Here is a 27,214-nt window from a genome sequence, read left to right on the forward strand (position 1 = left end):
CGACGGGCGGACCTGTGCCCGTCGGGCGGCCCACGAGCTGCTGGCCCGTCGGGCGGGCGTTGGCCCGGCGGGCGAGAGGAGAAAAGGCTGATTTAAACACAGGATTCATTCCCATTATTTCACTTCTCCTTTCAATCATCTCCTTTTTTAGCCAATGAGGACATTGTCTGATTTAGCTTGGGGGGGGGGGTGTTTCACTCACTTGTACATTTTAGGTATGTTTTCTTATTATTTTTGCATTTACTTATTTTGGTGTGTTTATTTTTGTGTGTGTTTAATTTGGTGTGTTTATTGCTTTCTAGAGTAGTTTATTGCTTTGAAAAAAAAATACAAAAATACGTTCCGATGAATACAAAACCATGCTTCCCTGTGCCCCTTGATCGAAAGTTGTTTTGATTCTTGGTATTTGATGATGAGCAATGTTAGCCATGATTTGATATACGATTGCTTTGATGCCTTAACATGAGTCAACTCTGACTAACTATTTGTGGACTTGGTGCTCGGCTAGTTGATTTGGTTAGGAATGTGTGATAGCTTCCTGGTGTGTCATTGATTTTGAGTATTGATTTGATGCTATTAGTAGTGTTTTATGACTCATATACATGCACATTGTGGAGGACGAAGGCATTTTTCTATTTAGGTAGCCTTCAGATGAAATTAGATACATTTGTTCCCTCCTTTTCTACCCATGTTGTTGCTTGTGCCCTTTATTCGGTGACTAGCCACATTACAAGCCTGTGAAAACCCCATTGGTTACTAGTCCCAAGCCTAGCTTGGGGGAGCTAATAGTAGTGAGGTGAGAGAGTTGTAGTGTGCCATATTTTGAGCACAAAGTGATTGTTAAAAGGAGTTCGTCTTATCATGTTTGTTGTTGAAAAATGAGTTGAAAATGAAAGAGATGAAAGAACAAAACAAATGTGAAGGTTTCTAAAAAGAAAGAAAAAAGAGAGATTGAAAAAGAAAAGAAAGAGAAAAATCTATTACTCTCAGAAAAAGTTCAAAGCATTGTTTCAATCGAGTTTTGCAAATTCATATCCTTATAAGTGATTGGTAATAATTATGAAAAAGGCAAGAAATTAAGTATGGTGTTGGTTATTTGTTGTTTTGTCATGTGTTGAGTGCGAGAGTTATGGTCATTATATTGGTTGATCATGGTTGTATTTAGGATTTATGCTTCCCAAAGCCAAGGCTTTAAGCTCACATTTTCCCCAAATTTACCGCACCTTTACCTAAGCCTGACATTACAAGCTTTGAAGACCTTCCGACCTTTGTGCATAGAGTCGTACTTATGTGAAAATAGTTGTTTATCCATGCAAGTTATGACATGACACATTTCGAGTCGACTACTAGGTTGAGTGTATGTTTTTCTAGACAAGCGAGTGTTGTGAGTTTGGGAGGGCATTGTTCACTTATATGTTGGGAGGAGAGCGAACGGGTACATCTTTTATCCGCCACATAAATGAGTGACGAGTATGTGAGCACTAGTCTTGAATTCCATTGTGCATTTGTGGTTCCCTTTGCGTGACGATTGTTAAGGTGGATTAGCGGTTAGATGGTTTTGATTGGTTGACATTGATGCATGCTTGTCGGATTTTGCCTTGAATTATGTTTTTCATTTTTGAAATATGTTGGGGGTGAAGTTGGTCTTGTATTTATCGATAATTTCTTTTCTTAGGGACAAGCAAAGATCTAGCTTGAGGGAGTTTGATATGTTCATATTTTATAATGTTTTTACCCCCGTCCCTTAGTACTTTTTGATCTCAAATGAGCTCTTCGGAGCGATTGTTAGTACTAATGTGCTCCTTGTAGTGTGTTTGTAGTTTCAGGTTCATCATTGTAGGAATTAGCATATTTTTTTGTGCATTTCTTACTCATTTGAATCAATGCAAGAGATTATGTGCTTTCGAGAGCACACACACTGAGTTGGAAGAGTTTTCGAGCAAAGCGGATAATGAAAGAACTAGAAAACCGACACTCGTCTACTCTTTTGATCATAACTTACGTTCTACAACTCCAAATGAAGTGATTCCAATTGAGTTGGTTTCTAGACTTCAGTAGATTTCCAACGAGTGGTCACTCGCCTAATTCTGACAAATAACGAAGGAGATATGGCGTTTTAAAGATAGAGGATCGTGCAGTTTGTACGCGCGCCCGGCGGGCGAATGACTGCCCGACGAGCGAACGTCTGCCCGACGGGCGGGAGCTGCCCGACCGGGCGCGTGCCGATGATTTCCAGAATGTCTCCCTCCGCCCGGCGGGCAGACCTGCGTCCGTCGGGCGGATTTCGAGCTGGTCGCCCGTTGGGCGGAAGGCTGCCCGACCGGGCGACGACAACCCATGGCCTTGTTTCTCGCGATTTTCTTCTGATTTTTCCTTATGTTTATGGGCAAACTATAAATACTAGGCTTAGTTATTTTAGTTGGACATCTTATTTCTAGTATTGAAACCCTTAGTTTTATTTTCCTTAGTTAATTTCTCTCTAAATGTATGCAAACACTTAGTTTTCAATTTCAATAAAAATTCAAGATTTCTATTTCCATTGTTCTTCAATTAAGGTATTGTTCACTATTTCAATTCTTTGTTTAGCTCTAATTATGTTTTTAATCATGATAATTTCTTTGTTTATTGTTAATATGCTTGAGTAGTCTAATTTCTAGGGTTTGGGAATCCATGAATAATATGAAGGGATATTGAATAATCATGATTGTTGGCATTGTAATTGATTCCTATTGATTGGTTCATTTCACTATACAATTAGATTTGGGCAGGTTTAATTGTGGTAGTTATGCAATATCAAATTAAGATTCGAGAGATGCAATTTGATGTTTAGGCTTGTGTCAATAGGTGGAATTAGAGTTAATACGTAGCGAGAGCCCGTTAATTCTAAGTCTATGACTAGTATCGATTCGAGAGAGCATGCTAGTCTAATTAATTGCTTTGTTGATTATCGTGATTGTTCATTGTCCTGGATTGTTATTTGTTGGTGAACCTATGCCCTAGATTCCTTAATATATTGATTCTTACTGGTTTAATTATCGTTCGTAGTCTTAGAATACAAACCACCAACCAATTCCTGTTCCCAATACTCTAGATTATTTAATTAATAGTAGAAAGAACATTGTTTCCCTGTGGATTCGATCCTGACTTCCCTTGCTACCTAGCTAGTGAACTTAGGTTTATTTTTGATAAGGTGATACGACTTTAGCCTGTCATGTACCCCCTTCTTTTCTTTAAAAGGAATACATATACTACTTATACTGCCAAGGTACACCTTTCTTTTAGGGAGCCTATATGCAAATGAAACTCCATATTCAGGTGTGTGCTTGACTAGGAGTAGTCTTAGGATGAGTGACCTCCTGGAAAGGTTTTCAGCGTGCGCATGAGTGAGGAAAAAATGCGCCGAAAGAACTTGTGGTGGTTTGTGGGGCCAGTTATTGGTCCAAGATGGTGCGCGTGAGTGAGGACAAAATGTCCAGGAAGAACTTGTGGTGATCTGTGGGGCCAGTTGTTGGTCAAAGATGCTCATTTCGTGGCAATCGGCTCCACCAAAATTAAGGGCTGGGGGTGTTACATGTAGTATGTGGCTATAAACACAAATTTCAAGTTTTCAAAAATAATAAACTCAAAATAACGTGAACAAATATTTTTATTGATTTATGTATTTTGGGTACAATCTCTAATATTTTCTCCTCTGATTCGATCTCCACTTGAATTTGACTTGGCCTTGGCTCACGAACTAATTTGATTTGGTTCACGAGCTTTTTTATTTGATTCTTGAATGAGGGCCTTCGAGCCTGATCTCGTTCAAAGATATTGATGTAGAATAGAACGACACGTCTTTTGAATGTTTGTTGTTCTTCTTCCACCGGGATGATTTAATGTTGTTCACGAACCAATTTGATCTTCACGAATAGGGCCATCGGGCTTGATCTTCTTCAAGGTTAATAGGTTATCTTCTATAATGGAACTGCATGTCAATTTGGATGCTTGATGTTCTTCTTCTAGGGAGATAGTTGACTTGATTGGTAGAGAGAAAATATGAGAGTTTTAGGTTTTGCCATCTGTTTCTCCTCCTCCATATGAGGCAGAGAACTCCTATTTAATGGTGTGGGTGAAACTTTTAGGGTTTTATGGGTTTTGGGTTTTTTAGTTAGAATTAACAATCATGACCCGCTTATAACAATTTAACCCATTTTTATCAAGTTCAACCACTAAAAACATTTTGGTATTTACTACCTTAAAAATACACCACTTTTGTATTTACTACCTTGTAAATTTTTTATTTTAAATTACTACCTTAAACTTCCAAATATTTTTTATTGACCACCACTTTGCAGTTTTCTCATTTTAAAATTAAGATACCTCTTTCATTTTGAATTGTGTAAAGTGATTCAAAGTTCATTAATTTTTTTTTCTATAGGGATTTCATTGAGAACGACATTTCAAAATAATTCGTTTGATAATTTATAAATATTTTACAATTTTTCAAATAATATTTAATTTGTTTTACCTTTTACAAAATTTTTAAAGCAAGATCCCTATGGAATCTTTACACATAGATCAGAAGAATGTGTTTTGAATCACTTAAAATGATTAAGAAATGAAAGAGATATTTCAATTTTAAAATGAGAAAATTGTAAAGTGGTAGTATAAATTTTTTTGGAACTTTAAAGTAGTAATTTAAAATAAAATTTCCATAAGGTAATAAATACAAAAGTGGTGTATTTTTAAGGTAGTAAATGCCAAAAAAATCTAAATAATTAAAATGGGCCAAATTACTTCGGCCTCAAGCATCACATAATAATTTGAGGGATTTTTGTCGAAAATGAATTAGGTTATTTTCCTTTTGGTTTATTTTTTCGATCAGATCAACAGGTCTTGTTCTTCGATAGAGGGTGGAACACCATCAACGACATTATTTTCTGTTTCGCAAGAGAGCATTTTCCCCAATCCACTCTAAATATGATATGCTTAACTAACTTCAAAATAAAATACTCGTTTATATTATGTCAAGTAACAAATGTAACAACGTAACAATCAAACATAAATCCATTTTGAGTGGAGTAATTTTTTTTAAAAAAAATTACATCTTATCCTCAACATTGTGTAAATATCCCAAATATTTGTCTTTGTCTGGTACAAAAAAATCCCAACTTGTGTATTGTATTTGTGTGCAAGTGTAAAACACAAAAAATGGCACCGATGTGGAGTGAACCTAAACCATTCATCCACACAATATAAAGAGAGCACCGCGCCTTATCGACCCAAAAACCCCTCTTTCACTTCCTCTCTACACCCTATCTTCTTCCTCCTACTCTCTTATCCTCTCCCTCCATTTCTCCTCTCTTCAACTTCTTCACTGAAGAATAGAGGCAGAATATAATTCATTAAAACCAGCCATTGTTTTGTAACAATGGCATCTTCTTCAATTGTTGGGGTTTCTTCCATACTCTACCAAACCCCTTCTTTTCAAACCCCCTCCACAAAGTTTGCTCTTTCTCCTGCGCTTTCCCTTCCGTTTTCTGCCTCAAAGCCGAGGGTTTTGAAGTGGGTTTCTTCTGCAATTGCTACCCCTAACTCTGTATTGAGTGAGGAGGCTTTTAAAGGGATTGCTGGTGATTTTTCTAAGGGCTCGTTTGATGTTAGCGATGAGGAGTTTGATGAAGGGGATGATTTAGAGTTTGAGAGTGAAATTGAGGGTTCTGAGCTTAGTGCAGATGAGCTTGATGTTTCCAAATTGGGGCTTCCTCAAAAGCTTGTTGAGTCTCTTGCCAATCGAGGCATTACCCAACTCTTTCCCATTCAGGTATATACATAAATACAATGTCTATCCTTTTTGTTGCTGTTGTTGTTGTTTTATAATGTATAATTTTTGTACCTTGTTTATGTTGGAACTTTGAACATTTGTATTATGTTTAGGAGTTTAGCACTTTTAGTATGTATATTTGTTGTTACAGGGGTATAGATGTTGCTTGTAAGTTGTAACTAGCTGATGTTTTTATTCATTTAGATTATGTTGTAGGGAGCCACAGAGGGTAATGATGTAGACAAGAGTCAAAACTAGGTCTTGAGTACCACCGCCCACGATTTTGACCTACTTAGCTGGATATTTAGATGTTTAATATTGGAACATTGTGTAATAGGGCTTATGAGGGTCGATTTCATAAACTATAGGCTGTAGCCTGTATTTGTGCTTACTCTAGTTGGTGAAATGGGTGTTATATTATCAAATGAAGTAAAGAAAAGAGAATCAACTTGGTTTTTTAGAGGTACCCCACATATGAAAATATGAAAGGAATGGAGTAAGATAGTGCTTTGAGAGAAAAGGTAATGAATTTGCAAAGTACATAATATAGTAATTTAGAAATTCACGAGTAAGAAACAGGGAGCTTTGACCAAATATCAAGTCAGAAAGATATTGGTGGTGATGTATGGAAAATTTGAGCTCAGTGTTGAGTGAAAATTTCATGTATTTAATTCTTGAAGCATTTAGTATAGAACCAATATCCAACAGATGGAATATTGCGGTTCTTCCTTGCTTGTAAGATCTGTTACATGTGGTAGTACTTATTACTTGAGACTTGAGAATGTGTTAGACAGAGTGTACCTCTTGTAATGCATGGTAAACATAATGATTAACATGCATTTATACGCATTAGTTAATAGCTAGCCCTTGATGGCTCTTAATGCTATATGTGTTGGTGCACTTCAGGTAAAATAAATCCCTTATTCTGTATGGAGGGATGCTTAGTTTTGACCAGTAAGTCATCTACTTCACACTATCTATATTATACCTAATGAGACATTTCAAACCCTGTAGTTTCTAGTCTTCATATTTTCTTTTAATACAAATGGACTTCCATCAGGAATATAAATCTGTGGTACCCTGTATCTCTTGGATTTTTCACTTCTACTTTTTAGTGCCCATTCAACATGTACATGGTATACACTTTCTGAATTGGACCATGAAAATAATGCGCCATAGGTTGTTCTAAGAGTTAATCTATTTTTAGCACATGGAAATATTGTGCTGATCATTTTGGGACTAAGGCTTTGTTGTTGTTGGAAATATTGTGCTGGTATGATATTTTTGTTTAGTATATGATATATCATATGTTCATATAATGTTTTTCCTATTCAGCGAGCTGTATTGGTTCCTGCTCTGGAAGGGAGAGATATCATCGCTCGAGCAAAGACTGGGACAGGAAAAACACTGGCTTTTGGGATTCCAATCCTCAAACGCGTTACTGAAGGGAGTGACGTAGTTCCTCAACGGTAATTATCACATAAATGACATTACAATGCTGGATTACGATGAACTTGGATCAATATAATGTGTATTTTTTGGTTTTATTTTGATTCTAGGCGGACTGGGCGTCTTCCAAGAGTTCTAGTTCTAGCTCCAACCAGAGAGTTGGCAAGACAAGTTGAGAAGGAAATGAAAGAGTCTGCACCATATTTGAACACTGTTTGTGTTTATGGAGGTGTTTCTTATAGTGCACAGCAAAATTCTCTTTCTCGCGGAGTTGATGTGGTGGTGGGAACTCCTGGTAGAATTATTGACTTGGTCACAAGTAACAGCCTCAAACTGGGGGAAGTTGAATTTTTGGTTCTTGATGAAGCTGATCAAATGCTCGCTGTTGGGTTTGAGGAAGATGTGGAGGTAATTTTGGAAAGGCTTCCAGCTCAAAGGCAAAGCATGCTTTTTTCAGCAACTATGCCTTCCTGGGTGAAAAAATTGTCCAGGAAATATTTGAACAATCCTCTGACAATTGATTTGGTAAATCCCTTTTCCTTATATTTTCTTCTGCTAACATGCTTCTTATGTCTGTATAATTAAGTGTGTCACTATGTTATGTGTTATCTTGTCTCGATCTTTGTAATACATAGTATTACTTTTTCTCTAGCTGTGTTTTTTACTACAGATATCAACTTGTGCACGGTCTTCCTTAGTTATGGACTGCTGGAGATTTTTTTAATTTCTTTTGTAGAATGAATTCTCACTGTCATTTTTTTTGGGGGGGAAGTTTGGTAAAGAGGCTTGTTTTCCAATTATCTGTAGAAGTTTGTGTGAACTTAACTTGTATTTTCATAGATGATTAACAATTTTACACTTTAAGAAGGATAATGTTGGAGAGATGTCTATCATGATATTATTATTTTTTTCCTTTGATCTTGCACATGGGTATCAGAGTAAAAGTTGTTTTACCTTGTAGAGATGTATTTCATGATATTCTTTTTTACGTCGAGTATCATAATAAGAATTACACCTAATGCATCTCACACAAGTTTCATTTGTGGGTAGAGGTGTCATGGATATGCTATAGGGTTTGAAACTTGAAAGACTAGTTATTTTAACGTTAATATTAAAAGAGCGGGGTGTTAGTGTCAGCATATCTCCTCCTCCCCTCCCCCCACACCCAGACAAAAAGTGAAAAAGAAACATGAACTTTTCTGCTTCAGTGCTACTCTGGAAGTAAATGTTGTGATGAATTCAAAATAGTCAAAGCTTTTAGCCATAAGGTGATACAGTAAGTACTAAGTACAAAGAATCAATGCCTGAAGTACTGAATTTGTCACTAAAAATGAAATAAGAAGGGAATAGGTAATAGAGTGTACTATTCTCAGAACCATTGCATGTTTTTAAGTGAAGAGTTCTTTATTTTGTTTACCTCCAATATACTGTACATATGTGGGTATGTTGATGCTTTCTAGTTGAGATAAATCTTGATTTGCTATATGTGCTTTTGGCAAACTTTTCTACAGGTTGGTGATCGGGATGAAAAGTTGGCAGAAGGGATTAAACTGCATGCAATTTCAACCACATCAACTTCTAAGCGTACAATCCTTAGTGATGTTATCATGGTAAGAGTCAAGAAGAATCCTGTTTATTTGGTCTTAGTCTGTTGGGTTTCTGTTCACACAAATTCTGTATGTTAGCTTTCTTAACATCATGTGATGCTATCATTATAAGTTCCATGGCGGTTTAATTTTATTTGCATCTTTACTCTGAAGCTATGGTTATTCACTTCAGGTATGTGATAGGTATGTTTGTGTGCCCATGGCACACGTGTCATATGTGTATTTCAGTTTCTGTAGAGATGTAGCTCTGTTAGACTGTTACATTTTGGTAAGTTCGATGTCAGTACTAAATTTATTGGTCCTATGTCAATTTTCATGGCACATTCCATTGAAGCCTCCAGTTGTCCGTAATTGCTTGTGCAAACAATGAGATTTTATTGGATATGGTTTATTAATGGTGATACAGGATCTTTCTATTCTTTAGGATGTTAACTAGAACATCTGTGGAAGGATATTAATGACAAGTCAAAAACCATGTGTGCTTTCAGTTTCCTTTTTTTTTAAAAAAATCTTTTTAATAATCACATATACCATATTTTATTGTGTGCCTTGCAGGTGTATGCAAAGGGTGGGAAAACCATTGTGTTCACACAAACAAAACGAGACGCTGATGAGGTTTCTTTGGCATTATCAAGTATTATTTCTTCGGAGGCATTGCATGGAGATATATCTCAGCACCAGCGTGAGAGGACATTGAATGGCTTTCGACAAGGAAAATTTGCTGTGCTAGTTGCCACTGATGTTGCTGCACGTGGTCTTGATATTCCAAATGTTGACCTGGTTAGTTCAATGATTAAATTTTATTTCTTAACTTTGTTTGTTTTTACTATGTATCTATTTATTCACCTTATTTTCACTTATATCAATTATAATTAGTTCAAATAATATAAATGTAGGGCTAATAAGCTCAGATAAGATAAGTGAAATCCAGGTGTTGAGAACACTACCTAATTGTTGCCTAACATATCATTGCACTTATTATTTCTTTTGGCAAGTATTAGATTAGTTACAATAGGGTGGATATACAGTTCTTTCCCTTTTGGCTTAACCAACATGCATGGGTATTGATTTAGGATGTTCTGCTCCCCCCTGCTTCCTTATGGTGAATTTCATATGATAATCATGTATTTCGGATTGTTTCTAAAACCTGCTAATGCTTTTGCTTATTAAATGTTTGGAGGCAATTCGTTCACTAGTACTTTTCGTGGTCATTGCTCTCTCGTTTTCAAGCTATCAGAATCAAATCTGATGATGTTTCTATATTTATACATAGACTAGAATTTGTATAGCCTTTTTTATGGGTTTTATCCATGATACGTGCTCTCCATGTTCCTCTCAATGAATTTTATTGGCTACTTTTCTCCTGCAGATTGTTCATTATGAGCTTCCAAATGATCCCGAGACTTTTGTGCATCGTTCTGGTCGTACAGGAAGAGCAGGAAAGTTAGGCACAGCCATTTTAATGTACACTAGCAACCAGAGAAGAACAGTCCGATCTCTTGAAAGGGATGTAGGGTGTAAGTTTGAGTATATAAGCCCCCCATCAGTTGAAGAGATCTTGGAGTCGTCTGTTGATCAGGTTGTTTCCACTCTTGGTGGGGTTCATTCCGAGTGCATTGAATTCTTTACTCCAACTGCCCAGAAATTGATAGACCAGCAGGGAACTGTAGCCCTTGCAGCAGCATTAGCCCATATGAGTGGCTTTGCCCAACTTCCGTCATCAAAATCTCTTCTTAGTCATGAGCAGGTAATTGATGGTCTTAGATTTTCAACTAAAATCTTGTCTCTCAAGAAGTATAAAAAGTACAAATTCTGGATTTCTAATGTTTTTAAAGTATGTTGCATAAGATTTCTCAGTGCTTGTTTTATTATCCTGTATTTATGTGTGATACAGTAGCTGATATCATCTGAATGATATCACAACTTTTAACTAAGATTATAACCTGTGGATGTTTAATTATTGTATACTACAAACCTTGTGTACATCTGAGCCGGTAGTTTTGTAGAGAATTTCATCAGGTGTGTTCTTATGTATGGAGTATTTTTCTATTGCAGGGGTGGATAACATTGCAATTGACTCGCGATCCTGGTGTTTCAAGAGGATTTATGTCTGCTAGATCTGTTATGGGATTTTTATCTGATGTTTATGCAACTGCTGCTGATCAAGTTGGAAAGATACAATTAGTTGCAGATGAGAGGGTGAGTGGTGCAACATATTCATTTCATCGTAGGAATGTTTAGGTTGGGATTGTTTTAGTTGATATTGCTGTTTGTTTCTCTCAGGCTCCAGGTGCTGTTTTTGATCTGCCTGAGGAAATTGCAAAGCAGCTTCTGACTAAAGAATTACCTGCAGGAAACTCACTAGCCAAAATCTCTAAGGTTTATAAGATATTCTAATTTGTTTGTCGTTTCCTATGATATTCCCAATTGTTAAACCCAAGGAAACAGCAGTTTACCCGCGTCTTTCTTCTGACGAGTAAGTCTTAGTCTCATCACTTAATATACTGTAATTTGCAGTTGCCTCCACTGCAAGATGACGCACCTCCAAGTGACAACTATGGAAGATTTGGTAGAGGTGGAGGTCGCGGAGGTTCAAGTGGAAGAGGAGGGCGAAGTCCCCGTGGTTGGGGTGGTAAGAGTCAGGACTTTGATTTTGATGACGATAGGCGTGGGGGTCGAAGCTCCTCCTCCAGACCTAGCAACAGGTGGTCTTCAAATTCAAGAAGCAGTGGGGATGATTCTAGCAACAGGTGGTCCTCAAACTCAAGAAGCAGCGGGGATGATTCTAGCAACAGGTGGTCTTCAAACTCAAAAAGTAGTGGGGACGATTGGCTGATTGGTGGTAGTGGTAGACGATCAAGTAGGTCATCATCATCCTTTGGAAACAGGGACAGGTATTCCTTATATCTCTAATTTTGGAATACACATGGTATTTTGTTTCTTTAAATGAACCCTGTTTTTGCACTATATATGGGGAATACTTGTGAATTTTGAAAGCCTGTGCAAACCCGATACGACACAACAGATAATAAAAAGCATAGCCTATTTGGTTCCCTCCAAATTGAAAAAAAAAGATCTGGTTTACAATAAGGATATTTTTGAAAGGAAATAGTTAAAGCTTGAAGAAGCCCTTGGCCGTGCTTCTAGGTTTTAAAGGAGTATAACTGTATAAGTAAACATAAATTCTGCAACATGGGAAATTGAAAAGTAGCCTCATTTTTTTTTTAATGGCGAAGTACCATATTACTCTGGTGGAATGGTGATCGTAGTACACATTAAGTAGTTAAATGAAGATCGCGGATTTGAAGTTTCTGTGACAATGTCCATTGCAATATCATGATCAGTAATGTTGGCTGTATAGATGTTAATTGTTGACTCTGCTTGATCTGATACTATGCAATTGATTTCACAGGGGAGGCTTTGGTGGTGCGTGCTTCAATTGTGGGCAAGGTGGACACAAGGCATCAGATTGCCCCACCAAGCAATCATACTAGAAATTTGCTTCGTCAAGTTTTCTAAGATTTTGACGGCATGAGGATGGGATACATCTCACTCACGCCTGTTGCTTTTGTTCAGCTGCCAAATTCCGGTCAAAGTATACTCTCTTCATTCAGAGTAATGGATCCATTAAAGAGATGCTGTTTTAAGTGGTTTGAAATGTGAAATCCTGCCTGCATCATACGGAGCTCCACTGACCTTACAGTCAGATTGTCACTGCAACAAAGTAGTTCACACAGGAGTATCTAGATTTCTAATTAGTAAAAACTTGTAGTAGTATTATCAAATATCAAGGGTCTTCATAGTTGTATTTACCGTTTTCTAGTGTCTCCGCGCCATAGCTTTTGCTGTAATGTCATTGGGGTGTTTATCCATGCAGGAAATTCTTGGTGTATATAATCTAGTCAGATACAGAGGAAAGCTCACTGTAGCCGTTTGCGGCTGTTTTTGACTTTTTTGTTGCTAAGTTCCAAGTTGAGCAATTGTGTGTTGTGTTGCAAAGTAAAAACAGATGTTACTTTTATATTTTTTTTCAAATTCCTTCATATTTCGGGATTTGTTTTTATTTTTTACTTTACCAACTAAGTTAATTGTCGTTCACGTACAGTTGAAAATATCATTTTCACTTCTCGACATGTGTCCCTGCAAGGGAAAATTTCCTTTTTAAGTTTAGGACTTATGTGGTACAGAGTAAATGTTTTAGCCTTTTGTGCTCTTTAGATCATCTTCAATGGATGCTCAAAAGGAGAGGAAATCTTACTAAAGGAGTGCCCCATTGGACAAATTATAAAAAATGACAACGTATCCCATTTTTAACAAGTCTTATCAAATATCTTTTTCCTACAAGGGAAGTTTATTTTTTCATAAAAGAATCTGAAAAAGAATTTATTAATAAATAAAAAGTAACTTTTTAAGAGTCTTCACCGTTGGACGTTTGAGTTTCTAAAGGTCTTTTTATGTAGGAACGTAGAGGGAAAAAAATAATCAGGTTTTTTTAACTCCCAAGTGAAAGCTCACTAATGAATGATGATGTTCTTATTGTGTAAGTTAAAGAAGATTCTCTTTTGTTCGACTTATTTCTGACAAAATAAGTTTTGATATGTCTAATTAATGTCAGATAAGTTCAGTTAAAATAAATTTTTTTCAGATAAATTAAAAATTTCAGATAATATAAGTATAAATAAAATAAGTTGAATAGAATTGAGTCTTACTCATAAAAGGATAAGAATGAACAAGTATTTTTGTGAATATTTTTAATTAGTATTCCATACTTTTTATTACCCAGTTGTCAAACTCAATTATCAATCAGGATGCGTTCTGTTCAATTTATTTGACCTGAACTTATCTGATCTGAACTTATCTGAATTTATTGAAATTTATTGAAACTTATTGGAACTTATATGAACTTATCTGAACTTATCTTAACTTATTGAAACTTATTACTAATAAAATTACTAATAATAATAAATAATAAATAATAAATAATAAATTTTAAATAATATATTTAAATAATATATTTAAATAATAATAAATAAACAATAAACAATAAAAAATAAATAATAAACAATAAATAATAAATAATTTATCTGAACTTATCTGAAATTATTGGAACTTATTTAACCTGAAACTTATTTTTGTAAGGTTAACCTAACGCACCCTCAATTTAGTCGCATTCTTATTTAAAATTGATGTAACAGTAATTTTTTTTTTTTTTAAGTAAAGCATCTGGGTGTGCCAATCCTTTTGTCGAGTAATTTGGACGATTTGATTGTGTAAGTGTGTAAGTGTGTAACTGAGCAACTCGTGTAAAAGGTGGTCTTTTTTGTCAATTTCCCATTTCCCCCAATTTCCCATTTCCAATGGAGGTCGTCGGAGAATCAGCAACCCCTGTACAAACCCTAGCGCAATCCAAAACCGCAAAAGTCCCACCTCAATACATACAACCACCACAACTTCGCCCTAACAATCACCGCAAACCACCACCTTCGGCCACAACCATCCCTCTGATCGACCTTTCTCTCTCCTACGACATTCTCCTTCCTCAATTATCCTCTGCTTGCCACCAATGGGGAGCTTTCCATGTAGTCCACCATGGCGTCCCAATCAACCTAATCCATCAAATGCGGGCCGTCGGATCATCCTTCTTCGAGGATCTAGATGCTTCTGAGAAGTCTCAGTATAAATGCGATCAAAGCTCCCCTGCTTCTGAAGGCTATGGAAGTCGTATGCTTGTTAGTGAGAAAGACGACACCATTTTGGATTGGAGGGATTACTTTGATCATCATACTTTCCCGATCACTCGTCGTAATCCCTCTCGCTGGCCTCGTCACCCTCCTTATTATAGGTAATCATCATTTACCTAGCATTTTGTTGTAATTACGTTTGATTTTGATAAAAAAAGAAAAGTACCTGTCACTCAAATAATGGAAGTGATGCAGACAGGATTCGATCTCAGGTCACTTCGGTGACACGGCCATCCTTAAGACTTTAACAACTAATTGTCTAATTTGGACATTTTTGGAATTAGAATTAAAGAGCTGGTTAATCTAAATACAGTACTCCATAACAAATTTAAGGTGGTGGTTTGCGAATCATACCATCTTTTATGTTTGATGATGTTTTTTGAGAAATTAACTGAGCAACTTAGGGTCAGAGTACGCCAAAAGAGCCAGCTTTTTAGATATGAGAATGAAGTTTGACTAGATGATTATTGTTATTGCTACGGCAAGGTTAATGAGAGTGTATTTTAGATGAACTTCTAGAGTTCTAGTGCCTAGCTTAGCATAAATTAGGGTGAAAATGGGTGCCCTTTGGACGGTTTAGGATGCGTTCTTATTTGAACTTTTTAGGCTTAAACTTAACTTATCTCAAGTTAACTTTCCTTAACCGAACTTAGCTCTGAAATTATTAGAACCTGTAGTTGTATATTGAACTAGGGTCACCTTATTTTCTAACTGAAATTAGGAGACTTGTTTTTCCTGAAATAAGTGGAAATAATTAGTTTTATTGGGAAGTAATTTTGATAGTCACATATTTTGAGGTATAGAGCTAAAGTTGTCCAAATTCATAATTTGTAAATGCACATTGGGAAAGCATTATTGTGAGCAACACAGTAGTGATTGCTTAAAATTTGCTGATTGAATTATCACTTACGAGCTCAAATTTTACATAGTAGTAGTCGTACATTAACTTAAGGTGACAAGCACTAACTTGGAAACGAATGCGCTTGGCCAGAAATGTAGTGGAAGAATACAGTGAGCAGATGAAATTGCTTTGTCAGAAGCTCATGGCTATGATATCTGAAAGTCTAGGTTTACAGTCCTCAAGCATTGAGGACGCCGTTGGAGAATTCTACCAGAACATAACAGTCAGCTATTACCCACCTTGTCCTCAGCCGGAACTCACACTAGGATTGCAGTCTCATTCTGATATGGGCGCTGTAACCCTACTTATACAGGACGATGTTGGTGGATTGGAAGTCTTAAAAGATGGAGAATGGGTTACTGTACAACCGTTGTCTGATGCTATTGTAGTGATCCTAGCAGATCAAACTGAGGTACATCTTGTTCATCCTTTCTGATATGCACCTTTCCCTTTATAAGTTGGATCCATTTTTTTTATATATATTTTTTTGGTATTATTGATTGCACATGCTTAGTAGATGTTTGATTGGACCCTTCTAATCTATGGCAAACATAAAATCAATTGAGCCATAACGAAGTGTTGGGATGCCTGGGGACTTGTAAATTGGACTACAGCATTTTATGCAGTATCTTAAACTTGATTACATATTTTGTCTGGTACGGAATAGTATTTTATTATGATCTTCCAGCCGCTTTTAGTGACCGATATGGTACTTGTAGGTCATTACAAATGGAGAGTATAAGAGTGCTGTACATCGAGCCATAACGAATTCAAATAGAGCACGGCTGTCGGTAGCCACCTTTCATGACCCTGCCAAAACAAGAACAATTTCCCCTGCTCTGGAGCTTGTGGCAAAGTCTGGACCCCGGTACCAGGAAGTGCTCTATGGAAGTTTTGTAAAATCATGGTACACTAAAGGCCCTGAAGGCAAGCGGAACCTTGATGCACTTTTACTCTAATATTGTCCTTAATATGTTTATTTTAAATGCTCGAAAATTTCCTTCAAAATTTAGGAGATAGAATACTGATTTCTGATTTTCATGTATATCGATCAAACAAGGAAACATTTGTAAATTGACAAGTCTTGGGAAATGAAGAATTTGCACTGTTTATTTATTGTCAGCAAATATGAACGACATTTTTCTTTCAAAGTTTCATGTAATCGGACACATTATCTCGCGATCATAATATTGGAATGTAAAATGTGCTTCAAATGGTAGTTACATGAGGAGGACTTAAGAAAGCTTCCTACAAGTATATCACAGTTTGATGCTACCAACAACAGTGTCAAGCTAATACATATACATATTGAAACAAAATTTAGCACCCGAATATACTTGGTACCATATTACCATTGAACAACACAAAATGTATCAAACCAGCAAAATGTCAATGACCTCAACAACAGTCAGATGGGTCTAAACCAAAATGTCAATTTAATGGCTTCAATACTTGAATGGCCTTGACAGCTTCTCAGGCGTCGGAAGGTGGCCATTCAAGAAACTTCTTACCTAGGAGTGATGGAGGTAGAAAACTCTGCTTTGCTGTAGGATTATCTGGGGTATAAATGTATCCCTTTCCATAACCAAGGTCCCCCATAAGCTTCGTTGGTGCGTTTCTTAGATGCAAGGGCACCCCTTGGTTCCCCCCAACCGAGTCTTTCACCACCTTCATCGCCTCATTTATGGCCTTGTAAACAGCCACAGATTTTGGAGCCAAAGCTAAATAAGCAACGCATTGAGCTAGATTCAACCTGCACTCAGGCAATCCAACAGTATGACAAGCTTGATGACAAGCCACGGCTTGCAATAGCGCATTAGGGTCAGCTAATCCAACATCCTCACTCGCAAACACAACCAATCTTCTAGCTATATACAATGGTTGTTCTCCTCCTTCCAACATCCTAGCAAGCCAATATATAGCTGCATTTGCATCGCTCCCTCTCATCGACTTAATCAATGCACTAATCAAATTGTAATGCTCTTCTCCTGCCCTATCATAAGCAAGATGCTTACATTGCATAACTTCCTTCACATCCTCCACATTAACAACCACCACCACATTATCCTGAACACGGCCCAACGCCGTGGTGGCACAAACCTCAAGGGCATTTAATGCAACCCTAGCATCCCCATCACACTGTGAGGACAAAAGCTCAATCGCTTCGTTCTCAACCTCGACCGTCCTCCCAACACTCAATGGCAACCCTTTTTCAGAATCATCAACTGCCCTTCTCAACAACTTGTTAATATCACAGGGTTGCAATGGATTAAGGGTAAGTACCCTACACCTAGACAACAAAGGAGTAACCAAATGGAATGAAGGGTTCTCAGTAGTAGCCCCAATAAAGACAATACTGCCATCCTCAATCACAGGCAAGAAAGAATCTTGCTGAGACTTGTTAAACCTGTGAACTTCATCAATAAAAAGCACAGTCCTTTTACCACCACCAATTTTATCCCTCAACTTCCTAGCACCCTCTACAGCCTCCCTAACATCTTTAACACCCGAAGAGACCGCCGAAAGGGAAACAAACTTGTAGGAGCAAGAAGAGGAGTTAACAAGGGCCTTAGCAATGGAGGTCTTTCCAGTACCAGGTGGGCCCCATAGGACAATGGAGGGCAAAAAATTACACTTGATGGCCGACCTAAGGAAGGAATTGGGTCCCAGAATGTGATCTTGGCCCTCGATTTCGCCTATGAGCCGCGGCCGCATTCGCTCCGATAAGGGTTCGGAGGGTTTAGTGTCATGAGGGATTGAAGGAGGAGCAGAAGAGAGTTTGGGGCGTTTTAGAGGGGGGGAAATTTGTGGGTTTTCTGGGGTTTGTGTAAGGGGGTGTTTGGTGGAGGAGTGAGAAGGGAAGAATTTGTTGAGCTTTAACTGAGATTGAGATTGAGATTGAGTCGGTTGCGGTTGCGGTTGCGGTGGTGGCGGAGAGTTAAGGGAAATAGAGGGTTTATGGAGGGTTTGAAGACGAGATTGAGGATGAGAGAGAAGCCACTCGGTGGCTTTGAGGGTGGATTCGCCGCCTGTTGCGGCGAGTGCTTGAGCGGCGAGTTCCTCGGGGAAGCCCATGCTTAGGAGCTTCTCCAACTCTTGATCCGCCATTTTAGCTTTGCTTTCTCTTTCCATCTCTGTTGTGAAATGTATCTCTGGGGTTTTGCTATAGGGGTTTTCTTAAGGAGTGCGCGCCAACTTTTGCTTACCCGTACGACAAGTATTTTCACTTGAAATTATTTGAGGAAGCCTATACAATATACGAAATATTCCATAACAAGTGGTTTAAGTACTTTTATATCGGTAACCAACATAAGTCGGTGGAGTTGGTGGGGAATTCACCTTGTGACTCAGAGTGTCCATCAGCCCCAAAATGTTTGGGAGTGACTCAAGCGAAAACATGTGTAGCTGGGCTACTTTTATATTGGAGGACTAACATGAGAGTAAGACATATGATTCAAGTACTTTTATATCGGAGGACTGACATGAGAGCGAGACAGAATAATTTTGTCTAGAGAACTAGGTCGGTATAGACATCGTGATGCTCATAGGTCAGTTTGACTGTTTTGTTAGCGAATATTGTGAAAAAAGCTCTTAAACGATAGGTGTAATTGAGTTTTAAGGTTATGGGGTTGAATGCCATCTTTGAATGGTATAAATGTTTCTTGATTGCACAATGTTTCTTCATTTGGGGATTTTGGGGATGGGTTTGTTTACCATAATTAATTTAAAAGGTCAAAATTACAATTAACACACAACATTGTTTTTTACTAAGACAGAAGAAGATTATTAACAATTTTTTAAACAAATTATCAAGCTATAAGAACAATGAGACCTCCAGTTAGCATTTTAAGCATACTGGGAAAGTCAGAAAGCTCAACGACACCTTAGTTGGAAAGATGATGCTCTCCAAAACACATTTATTTGTAATTAGTTGGAAGATTTTGGTTAAATACAAGTAAAAGAACGAGTAATTAACATCGAATCATTCCATGAGCCTACCTACAAAATCTATTCTTCGATTTTACAAAATTTGAGCATGTTAGATACATTTTTTTAACCCTCTTCGTGTTCAACCAGCAACTAAGTTGCCAAACCCTCTTCGTGTTCAACCAGCAACTAAGTTATCAAGGTTAACAAATTCCAAACAAGAGTCGAGCAAATTCTGGAAAATGAGGTTTGGCGTCTCACTCTTGGAGAGATCAGAAATCAAATGCTCAAGAACTTCTTTCTTGAAACAATGTGCATTTTCCTTGAATAACTTTAACCATGCATCCTTTGAGAACGACTGCTGATTAGTGGATGGATGGCAAGCAACGCTTGAAACTGCTTCGACTAGGTTGTCATTCTCCAACTTCACTCTGAACCTTTCTTTGATGAGTGCTGGTGGTGGAACACGCTTGTTTCGTTCCAAGTGTCTCCATGTTATTTCAACCATTTCAACCTACGGAATTTACGACTTGAAGGATTTAGCAACTCAAAATAAGAAAGATGGAAGAATATTGGTTTTTCTGATACCACAATGAGTTCCAAATATGGGAAACAATTTCGAAAAAAGGAGAAATAAACTCAAATAATGATAGAACGTAAGATAAAAAAAATGCTGACTAAGAAAGAGGCATGATCTTGACTTATACAAGGGACGAGCATGTAAAACTACACATAAACAGCCTTTCACATCCTTTTATCTACTCCCTCTGAAAGGGAATTAATTAGGTTTTATTTTTGGATATTTGAAAAAAAAAAGTTGTCACCTTACCTAAAGTAGTAATGGTTTAGGTTTTTAAGAGGAAAGTTTCCATTACGTCTTTACTAAAATTAAGAGATGGGGAGATGATACAAATAACAAAATTATTACAAAGGGATTGTTTGTAAAATCATGTCATGTCCTCCACCGTATAGCGGTATAGGTAATATCAGGATAAAGACACGTTCAGAATACTCCATTGTGAAAAATGAGGCAAACATCAACGTAGAACTTAGAAATTTAGGCTCCGTTTGGTTTGGTGCAAGACGTTTTCAGTGCAAAATGATTTTCCATGGAAAACATTTTTCCAAATGAAAACACAATTTCAAACTAGTTTTCTTTGTTTGGTTCCTTAAAAGAAAATGGGAGGAGATGGTGAAGATTGAGGGGAAGAAAGGAGAGCGAGGTAAGGAGGAAAGGTGGAAAAGTGGTTTCCCTTCCTTTCAAAATGGACAAGGTTTTTCCACATGAGGGATTTATGGAAAATTGTTTTTCATCCCTTGCCAAATCAAACAACGAAAAATGGTTCAAAAGGGGAAAATCGTTTTCCACGAAAACATTTACACACCAAACGGAGCCTAAAACACAGATACCAGCATTTTAAGGAAGTGCACCTTGCACATGGGGGACAAGAAAAAGAAGTTTCACAACATCAACTGATGTCTCATCACTAGGAAATTTTCAGAGCTAAACTGAAAAAAAGTGTAGACCAGCACACAGAGGGAGAGAGAGAGAGAGAGACCTTTCTAGCACCAGAAGCCTGTAGGACCATCCAAAGATGTCGCTTGGTATTGAAAGGATGGCCATGCTGCAGCATCTGCTCATAGGCACACTTGAAATCATCCCATCTTTCCTCCTTGATACATGCTTCCAGCATTGTGTTGAATGTATATACATCAGGCGAAATCTCGCTCTTGATTTTGCTGCCTTTCTGTCTACTTCGTGTCATCTTTCGAAAGAGTTCTACAGCCTCGTCAAACATTCCACACCCAAGATACGCTTTCAGCATGACGTTACAAGTAACAGTATTTGGGGAACAATATTTCTGCATATGGTTGAAGATGGATGCCGCATCATGAATATTTCCGTTGGTTAAACAAGTTTGGATTAAACCAGTATAAGTCACCACCAGAGGTTTACTAGCAACTTTACATATCTTGTCAACCTGTGATGTGTCATAAAAATTGCAGGATTTATTTGCTATCAGGGAACAGATAACTGATAAAGCATAGAATGAAAGAGGAAGTCTACCATGAACCACGTGTTTTTGTCATTAATTTGCGAATTAAATACCATTTTGGGAAATATATTTAATTCATAACAGAAAACCTAATGCAGAACTGAGCTGTAGTAGAAATGAAAGTTGGATTAGAATTATGATGTGAACTTTAACATACTTGCATCAGGCCTTCTTCACACCTTCCCACACTACAGAGACAACGAGCAAGGTCATAATAAAGACTGGCTGGACCTACTTGTCCACGACTTTCCATGTCTTGAACAACCGCAATAGCCTCATCTGGTTTACCTTCTCTCCAAAAAGTATTAACAAGAACTACAAAGTGGTAATTAAACAAGTCAGTAAACAAACATCCAAGGAATAATATCCTAAACAAAGATGATAGGCTTCACAACAATACCTCTATACATTAAAGCATTAGGGACAGATAATCCTTGCACTTCCTTGAAATACTTATGGACCAAGTCATACTTTCCACTTGCTAACATAACCTGGTTGAATGGTAAAAAAACAGCTATATTATCAATCTGAAGGCATAAAAAATTGAAAGAATAATTGCACAAAAAACAGCTACAGACGGGAGCACGTGGATGTATGGATATAATTGCGATCCCCTTTGCTATGTTTGATGTGAAAAACAGTTACGAGAAAGCAAATGATGTAAAATGAACAACTGCTTCCGAGGGCTCTAACACAACAGCCATAAAAGATGATCCCTCATAAAAGAAAAGCCAAATGCTACAAAAACAATACAATAATATACCAGATGGGGAAAAAAAGAAATCACAGCACATTTTGTAAGATAGCTCAGATGCTTCATAGCAAAGATATTGTTACCTCCATAGCAAGTCCATAGGTTGTGCTTGTTGCCTGTTGACCAATTTCTTCCAATTTCTGCAACACCCATACTGCTCCTTCCCATTCTTTCCTCTTAACACAGCCGTTCAGAACCTAATAACAAAATCAAACAAGAAGCAATTAAAGATAACTTCATCTTCTTTTCATCATGTCATCAAAACTCTCTTTCTCTGCCGCACCTTTTTTTTATTATTATTAAATAACAAATCAGCATTAATTTTATTTTTCCAATCATCATTAATTACATTAACCTAGATGTCAACTCTGACAGGGATGGTCCACCATAATGTATACAAATAATGTATACTCAAGACTTAGTGCACTTACAGCATTGTAAATAACAATGTCAGGCTCAATCCGTGGATCCCAATCATCATGAACTTGAATCTTAAAGCTCTTTGGCATAGATCTCATGCTATCAATCACATCAAAAAGTTCCTTCATATGACCAGCTTGTCCGAGAGTAACACAAATTGAGCGATAAATTACTATGTCTGGATAAGTGGTTTTGTGTCGCTGTAGTGGAAATGATACAGGTGTCAGTCGGGTTACACTACCCAGATAATTTATTTGTAACACAATTAGACACCACAATCAGTCCGGAGGGGGAAAGCCTAATCAATCAAGAACAATTACCTGCATTGCACAAAAAAGATTTAGTGCTTCCACAGGTCGTCTTGCTTTCCCAAGCACATCAAGGGCAGCTGTGTAGACATATCTAAAATTAAAAGCATGATTTAACAGAAGTAAATTTCACTGTCAGATATATGTTGTGTATATGACAAATCTGACATTAGCCACACTGTTATCAGTAAAACCATGGACAATGGCTTGTACTTGAACAAAGAGACGCAAGAGGATTCAAAGAAAACATATGCTTAACGCAGATGTTATGCTTGTAAAGAAGCTAGAGAAGAATGGAAGGGCAACAAAAATTAAAAAAGAGGAAAACTAGTAAGACATACTATATTTCACTCACCCCACTAGTATTCCTTTTGTCCCCCCCAAAAGGAAGAGATATAGCACAATTATCAAATTATAGGGTGTAGAGTTTAGAAACAGATAGGACTATTGTATAGAAGTTATCCACGTCAGCTGTAACTTCAGTTATGATCAAGTATATAAATGAACTTCCATAACGCTAATGCCACATTGCTCAAAGATTTACGCTCACCCACTACAGCAATACTACAATAGTAGTCAAGGTTCTTTCATAAGTATCATCCCCAATAAGAAAGTACAGCCAAGAGCTTCCTATTCGGCAGTCCACAAATGAAACATTATACCTTTTCCGCCTTCTCTTCCACAGCATGTCTGCTTGCTTGAAGAGACAAGCATAATTAAACACTCAGTTTCTGAAAAGATTGGGAGAAAACTGCACCAGAACTGGGTGTCCATCTGATAACCAAAATACTTCAGGTATACAAAACCAACTGCCACTCACCAGATACTAATTCTTAATATGCTAGAACATCTCCCCAACCACTTGCAACTTCCTTGATTAAAATTAAGTCTCACAGCATAAACTCCCGAATATCATGATGAATACAATCACAAAGATATCTGTTATAAGAATAGAAACCATAATAAATAAAAACATATAATGTCCTGACAGATATGAATATCTACTACAGGTTGCCTAATTCCTTTATAACACCAGAAAACAAGTTTATTATGACAGTTTGTGCACGTTGTTTTGCAGATTGATTGTTCATTTTCTTTGTCACAACCACTGTTCATTTTGCTCAACCAATATTCCACCTATTTTTGAAACACCCCATTACCTCACTGCTACAGTTATCTACTATAACCAATTCGCTGCACATCAAAAGCCCCTCAATCATATATTCAAAAAAAAAAAGGAGATTAAAGGCCCTTTCCAGTCCAAGAGGAAAGTGGGATGTCGAACTTCAAAAGATTCATAAGAGCCAAAGTAATTATTAAATACATTATTATCTCAAACAAATTATCCATTTGTGGTAGAGGAAGGGGTAAACCAAGGATATTCTTTACAAATTCAAAACTCTTTCACGTTATTGGCATGTTCCATAGTCCACATTCAAATTGTGGAATCTCGGTGAGAAAAAAACCTGATATTATGGGACTTGAAGCGCTCTTGCATTTGAAGCCATTCAATGACTTGCAGCGCCCTTCGCCAGTTTCCAAATTTACCCAATATCTGAATAACCCTTGAAATGGAATGGTCAGAAAATCTGATTCTGGCACTTCGAATTGTCTTAGCAAACATCCACTCTGGCATGTCAACATCAGCATCGTTCAAACTGGTAATAAAACAATTTACACCATAAAAAAATATTTCTATTTAAAATCCATACAGTAGAATTAAACTATTAACAGAAGTAAAAACAACTACTACAGTCAACATAGACGACAAAGACTCACTAAAACTAATTATAGCATTCTTCTATTCATGCTAGACGCAAACCAAAGGTTACCTCAGAAATATATTACTGTTTGATTGGTGACAATGACGATCTCCTACGACGATTCATGTTAGCCGACCCCAAATCATTTTGGGACTAAGGCTTTGTTGTGGTTGTTGTTGTAGTTGGAAGATATGCTGATTCTTCAGGGACACACCAAACATGCAGTTCAATGCAATGAATAATGCCCCTCAAAAAGTCAAAATATCCTTTTCCTTTTACCCCCTATTGCATGCTCTTCACAGGTTCTTCACTTTGGATTGGGGAACAAGTGAGTAAATGCCCACACAATTTGCAGAACCAGAGTAAAGATGGCAACCAGAGGCTATACTTTGTATATGATTAGCATGTTGCAAGCCACACACCAAATCCCAAGCTTAACAATAGAAGGTCTACTAAAAGCACTTCACATTACCCGCAACTACTCAAGGGACCAGGGTAGCTGGGGAAAGGAATATGCAATATTACAGGTTTATAAAACTCTGATAACATGGGATGCAACTTACAAGCTTTTAAAGTATGCCACATGTCTGGGAAAGGGAAAACTAAACTTGCATTAGTCCGAGATCATTCAAGCACCTAGGCTAGCACAAATAAATGTATATGCATAAAAGAAAGTATGCTAGATTGCTAGTGTGTTGAAGTACAAATACCAACCATTGAGCAAGATTCTGTATTCTTTCCTCCATTTCCATCCGTGAAACTCGTGGACCATTCAGACCATCATTGAGTAACTCAGACGGTTGGAAGATAAACCTTTCCATCTCCCATTCATCGTCACTCCTCTCATTCATGGGCATGCTCTTCTTCTTAACAAACTTAGTCCTTGTAGAAGCAGTGGTGTCTACATCAACTTTCTTGCTTGAACCAGTTTTTGTTCCTACACTACTCAACTCTTTCTGCGGCTTTATACTGTTTCTTGGTTGAAAACTACCACCCAACTCTTTCTTGCCAGCAACCCCTTGAGACCTTTCAGGCAATTTATCTCCTTCCTTAGAGTCTGACCTTTTAAACCTCTTCAATGTAACGGTCTCATCACGTTTCCGACGCTGTGGAACATCTTTACTGAATGCAACATCAGTAGGCTTCTTCCCATGGCCACTCCCTCCCCCAGCTTTCTTCTTCTCTCTGTCAGTTCTAATAGACTCCATTGCCTTCAGATACTCATCAAATGAAGACTTGAATTCAGTGTCTTCTTTCACAACCACTCCACTCTCTTTCTGGGAAGCTGAAAGCACATTTTTAATATAACTACGTCGTTTCGATACTAAAACCCAAGCCTTCCCTTTCTTTCTTCTCAAATTGGAAACAACTCCAATCGCAGGTGTCTGAGGATCAAATGAGGCGAAATCAACTAAGGCTAATTCACCATAACAATTGACAAATACACATTACAAATACCAAATTGCTCATTTAACAGAAATTTAGATATTAGCACTTATAATAAGCTCATATTAACACAAATAATCAAATTACAAACCTTATTTGTCACAACGAACATCTATTTACCCAGTAATTGTATCAAGACAGTCAGTTTCAGACTATGTTGTCACAATTATACAAGTAAAAGTTACACACCAATTATCCCAACAAAAAGGCAATACTTTAATCAAATACGAAATATAAATACCTGAAGCATGAAACCCATCGGTACTGAAATGCAACCCATTGGACTTGCAACCGCTTCTCTACACTTACCTGTTCGAATTACCCCACAAAAATTGAAAAAAATTAGCTACAACCCACCAAAATTCAATTAAATTGACAAAATTCCTTTTAGAAATTATAATGGGTACAACAGACAATCATAGTCGTAAGGAAAACCAAAATTTGAAGGGGTTGAAAGGCCTTACCCAAGTTAAGCAAGGAAGGAGAATTTTGCTGAAGCGTGAGCATGATTTGTCAATAATGAAATCGAGGGAAGCTTAATGGATCGCTAGATACTAGAAAGTTGGACATTCATCCCATAAATTGATAGAACTTGTAGGGATGTTTCTTCGGTGAATTTAGGTAGGGAGGGAGGGGATAGAGGTTGAAGAAGATACTTTGTCCAAACACCCTTGAAAGATGGAATTAATTCGCAATTTGGATTATACACCCGGGATGCACGATGCTCATTGTACACCCCGATGAACATTAATTGATAATACTCCCTCCGTCCCATAATTATCTTCCTATTTGACCAAAAACGCGGATTTTAAGAAAAGTGGAATATAGATACATGAAAAAGTGAAATAAAGTACAAATGATGATTGAGTTGTATGAAAAAGTGGAATAAAGTACATGTGAAAGAGAATATAGTACATGAGAAAAGTGGAATATAGTATATGGGTGAGGTTTTCAATTCAATTTTAATTAATATAGTACATGAGAAAGTGGAGACCTTAGTAGCCAAAATTAGAAACAGGAAGATAATTTTGGGAC

At 37.3% G+C, this 27,214-nt stretch overlaps 4 protein-coding genes across 4 annotated transcripts; 2 read left to right on the forward strand and 2 right to left on the reverse strand.

Moving 5' to 3' along the window:
* Positions 1–5,156: 5,156 nt before the first annotated feature.
* On the forward strand, positions 5,157–12,905 carry LOC110805629 (DEAD-box ATP-dependent RNA helicase 3, chloroplastic). The gene is made up of 10 exons (XM_022011248.2): positions 5,157–5,806; positions 7,142–7,275; positions 7,366–7,780; positions 8,767–8,865; positions 9,418–9,642; positions 10,232–10,609; positions 10,918–11,061; positions 11,146–11,241; positions 11,380–11,756; positions 12,275–12,905. Exons 1-10 carry the CDS (start codon positions 5,414–5,416, stop codon positions 12,354–12,356), a joined length of 2,343 nt encoding a protein of 780 aa, XP_021866940.1. The 5' UTR covers positions 5,157–5,413; the 3' UTR covers positions 12,357–12,905.
* Positions 12,906–14,138: 1,233 nt separating this feature from the next.
* LOC110805632 (jasmonate-induced oxygenase 4) lies at positions 14,139–16,616 on the forward strand. Its single transcript, XM_022011252.2, has 3 exons — positions 14,139–14,704; positions 15,595–15,916; positions 16,224–16,616. The coding sequence occupies exons 1-3, from the start codon at positions 14,220–14,222 to the stop codon at positions 16,461–16,463; spliced, it is 1,047 nt and encodes a 348-aa protein (XP_021866944.1). The 5' UTR covers positions 14,139–14,219; the 3' UTR covers positions 16,464–16,616.
* Positions 16,587–18,730, reverse strand: LOC110805631 (uncharacterized). The gene has a single exon (XM_022011250.2). It carries the CDS (start codon positions 18,634–18,636, stop codon positions 16,978–16,980), a length of 1,659 nt encoding a protein of 552 aa, XP_021866942.2. The 5' UTR covers positions 18,637–18,730; the 3' UTR covers positions 16,587–16,977.
* A 652-nt stretch (positions 18,731–19,382) lies between these two features.
* Positions 19,383–26,850, reverse strand: LOC110805630 (pentatricopeptide repeat-containing protein At1g30610, chloroplastic). Its single transcript, XM_022011249.2, has 11 exons — positions 26,644–26,850; positions 26,421–26,488; positions 25,448–26,118; positions 24,437–24,628; positions 22,983–23,064; positions 22,674–22,862; positions 22,326–22,439; positions 21,889–21,979; positions 21,646–21,803; positions 20,991–21,413; positions 19,383–19,945 (listed from the first exon to the last, which is right to left on the reverse strand). The coding sequence occupies exons 1-11, from the start codon at positions 26,684–26,686 to the stop codon at positions 19,610–19,612; spliced, it is 2,367 nt and encodes a 788-aa protein (XP_021866941.1). The 5' UTR covers positions 26,687–26,850; the 3' UTR covers positions 19,383–19,609.
* Between the last annotated feature and the right edge of the window lie 364 nt (positions 26,851–27,214).

Source organism: Spinacia oleracea, chromosome 3 (assembly GCF_020520425.1).
Source record: "Spinacia oleracea cultivar Varoflay chromosome 3, BTI_SOV_V1, whole genome shotgun sequence".
NCBI lineage: Eukaryota > Viridiplantae > Streptophyta > Magnoliopsida > Caryophyllales > Amaranthaceae > Spinacia > Spinacia oleracea.

Bases quoted from the DNA above. Each gene is read 5' to 3' on its own strand.
- LOC110805629 (XM_022011248.2), top strand. From the start codon at position 5,414: ATGGCATCTTCTTCAATTGTTGGGGTTTCTTCCATACTCTACCAAACC. The intron at 8,866-9,417 runs GTAAGAGTCAAG...TGTGCCTTGCAG, and splicing joins TCCTTAGTGATGTTATCATG to GTGTATGCAAAGGGTGGGAA. The intron at 11,757-12,274 runs GTATTCCTTATA...TTGATTTCACAG, and splicing joins TCCTTTGGAAACAGGGACAG to GGGAGGCTTTGGTGGTGCGT.
- LOC110805632 (XM_022011252.2), top strand. From the start codon at position 14,220: ATGGAGGTCGTCGGAGAATCAGCAACCCCTGTACAAACCCTAGCGCAA. The intron at 14,705-15,594 runs GTAATCATCATT...GCGCTTGGCCAG, and splicing joins CGTCACCCTCCTTATTATAG to AAATGTAGTGGAAGAATACA. The intron at 15,917-16,223 runs GTACATCTTGTT...TGGTACTTGTAG, and splicing joins TCCTAGCAGATCAAACTGAG to GTCATTACAAATGGAGAGTA.
- LOC110805631 (XM_022011250.2), bottom strand. From the start codon at position 18,636: ATGGAAAGAGAAAGCAAAGCTAAAATGGCGGATCAAGAGTTGGAGAAG.
- LOC110805630 (XM_022011249.2), bottom strand. From the start codon at position 26,686: ATGCTCACGCTTCAGCAAAATTCTCCTTCCTTGCTTAACTTGG. The intron at 23,065-24,436 runs GTTTTTTTCTCA...TTTTAATTTTAG, and splicing joins TTCAAGTCCCATAATATCAG to ATATGTCTACACAGCTGCCC. The intron at 19,946-20,990 runs GTCTCTCTCTCT...TAAATTCCGTAG, and splicing joins AGGCTTCTGGTGCTAGAAAG to GTTGAAATGGTTGAAATAAC.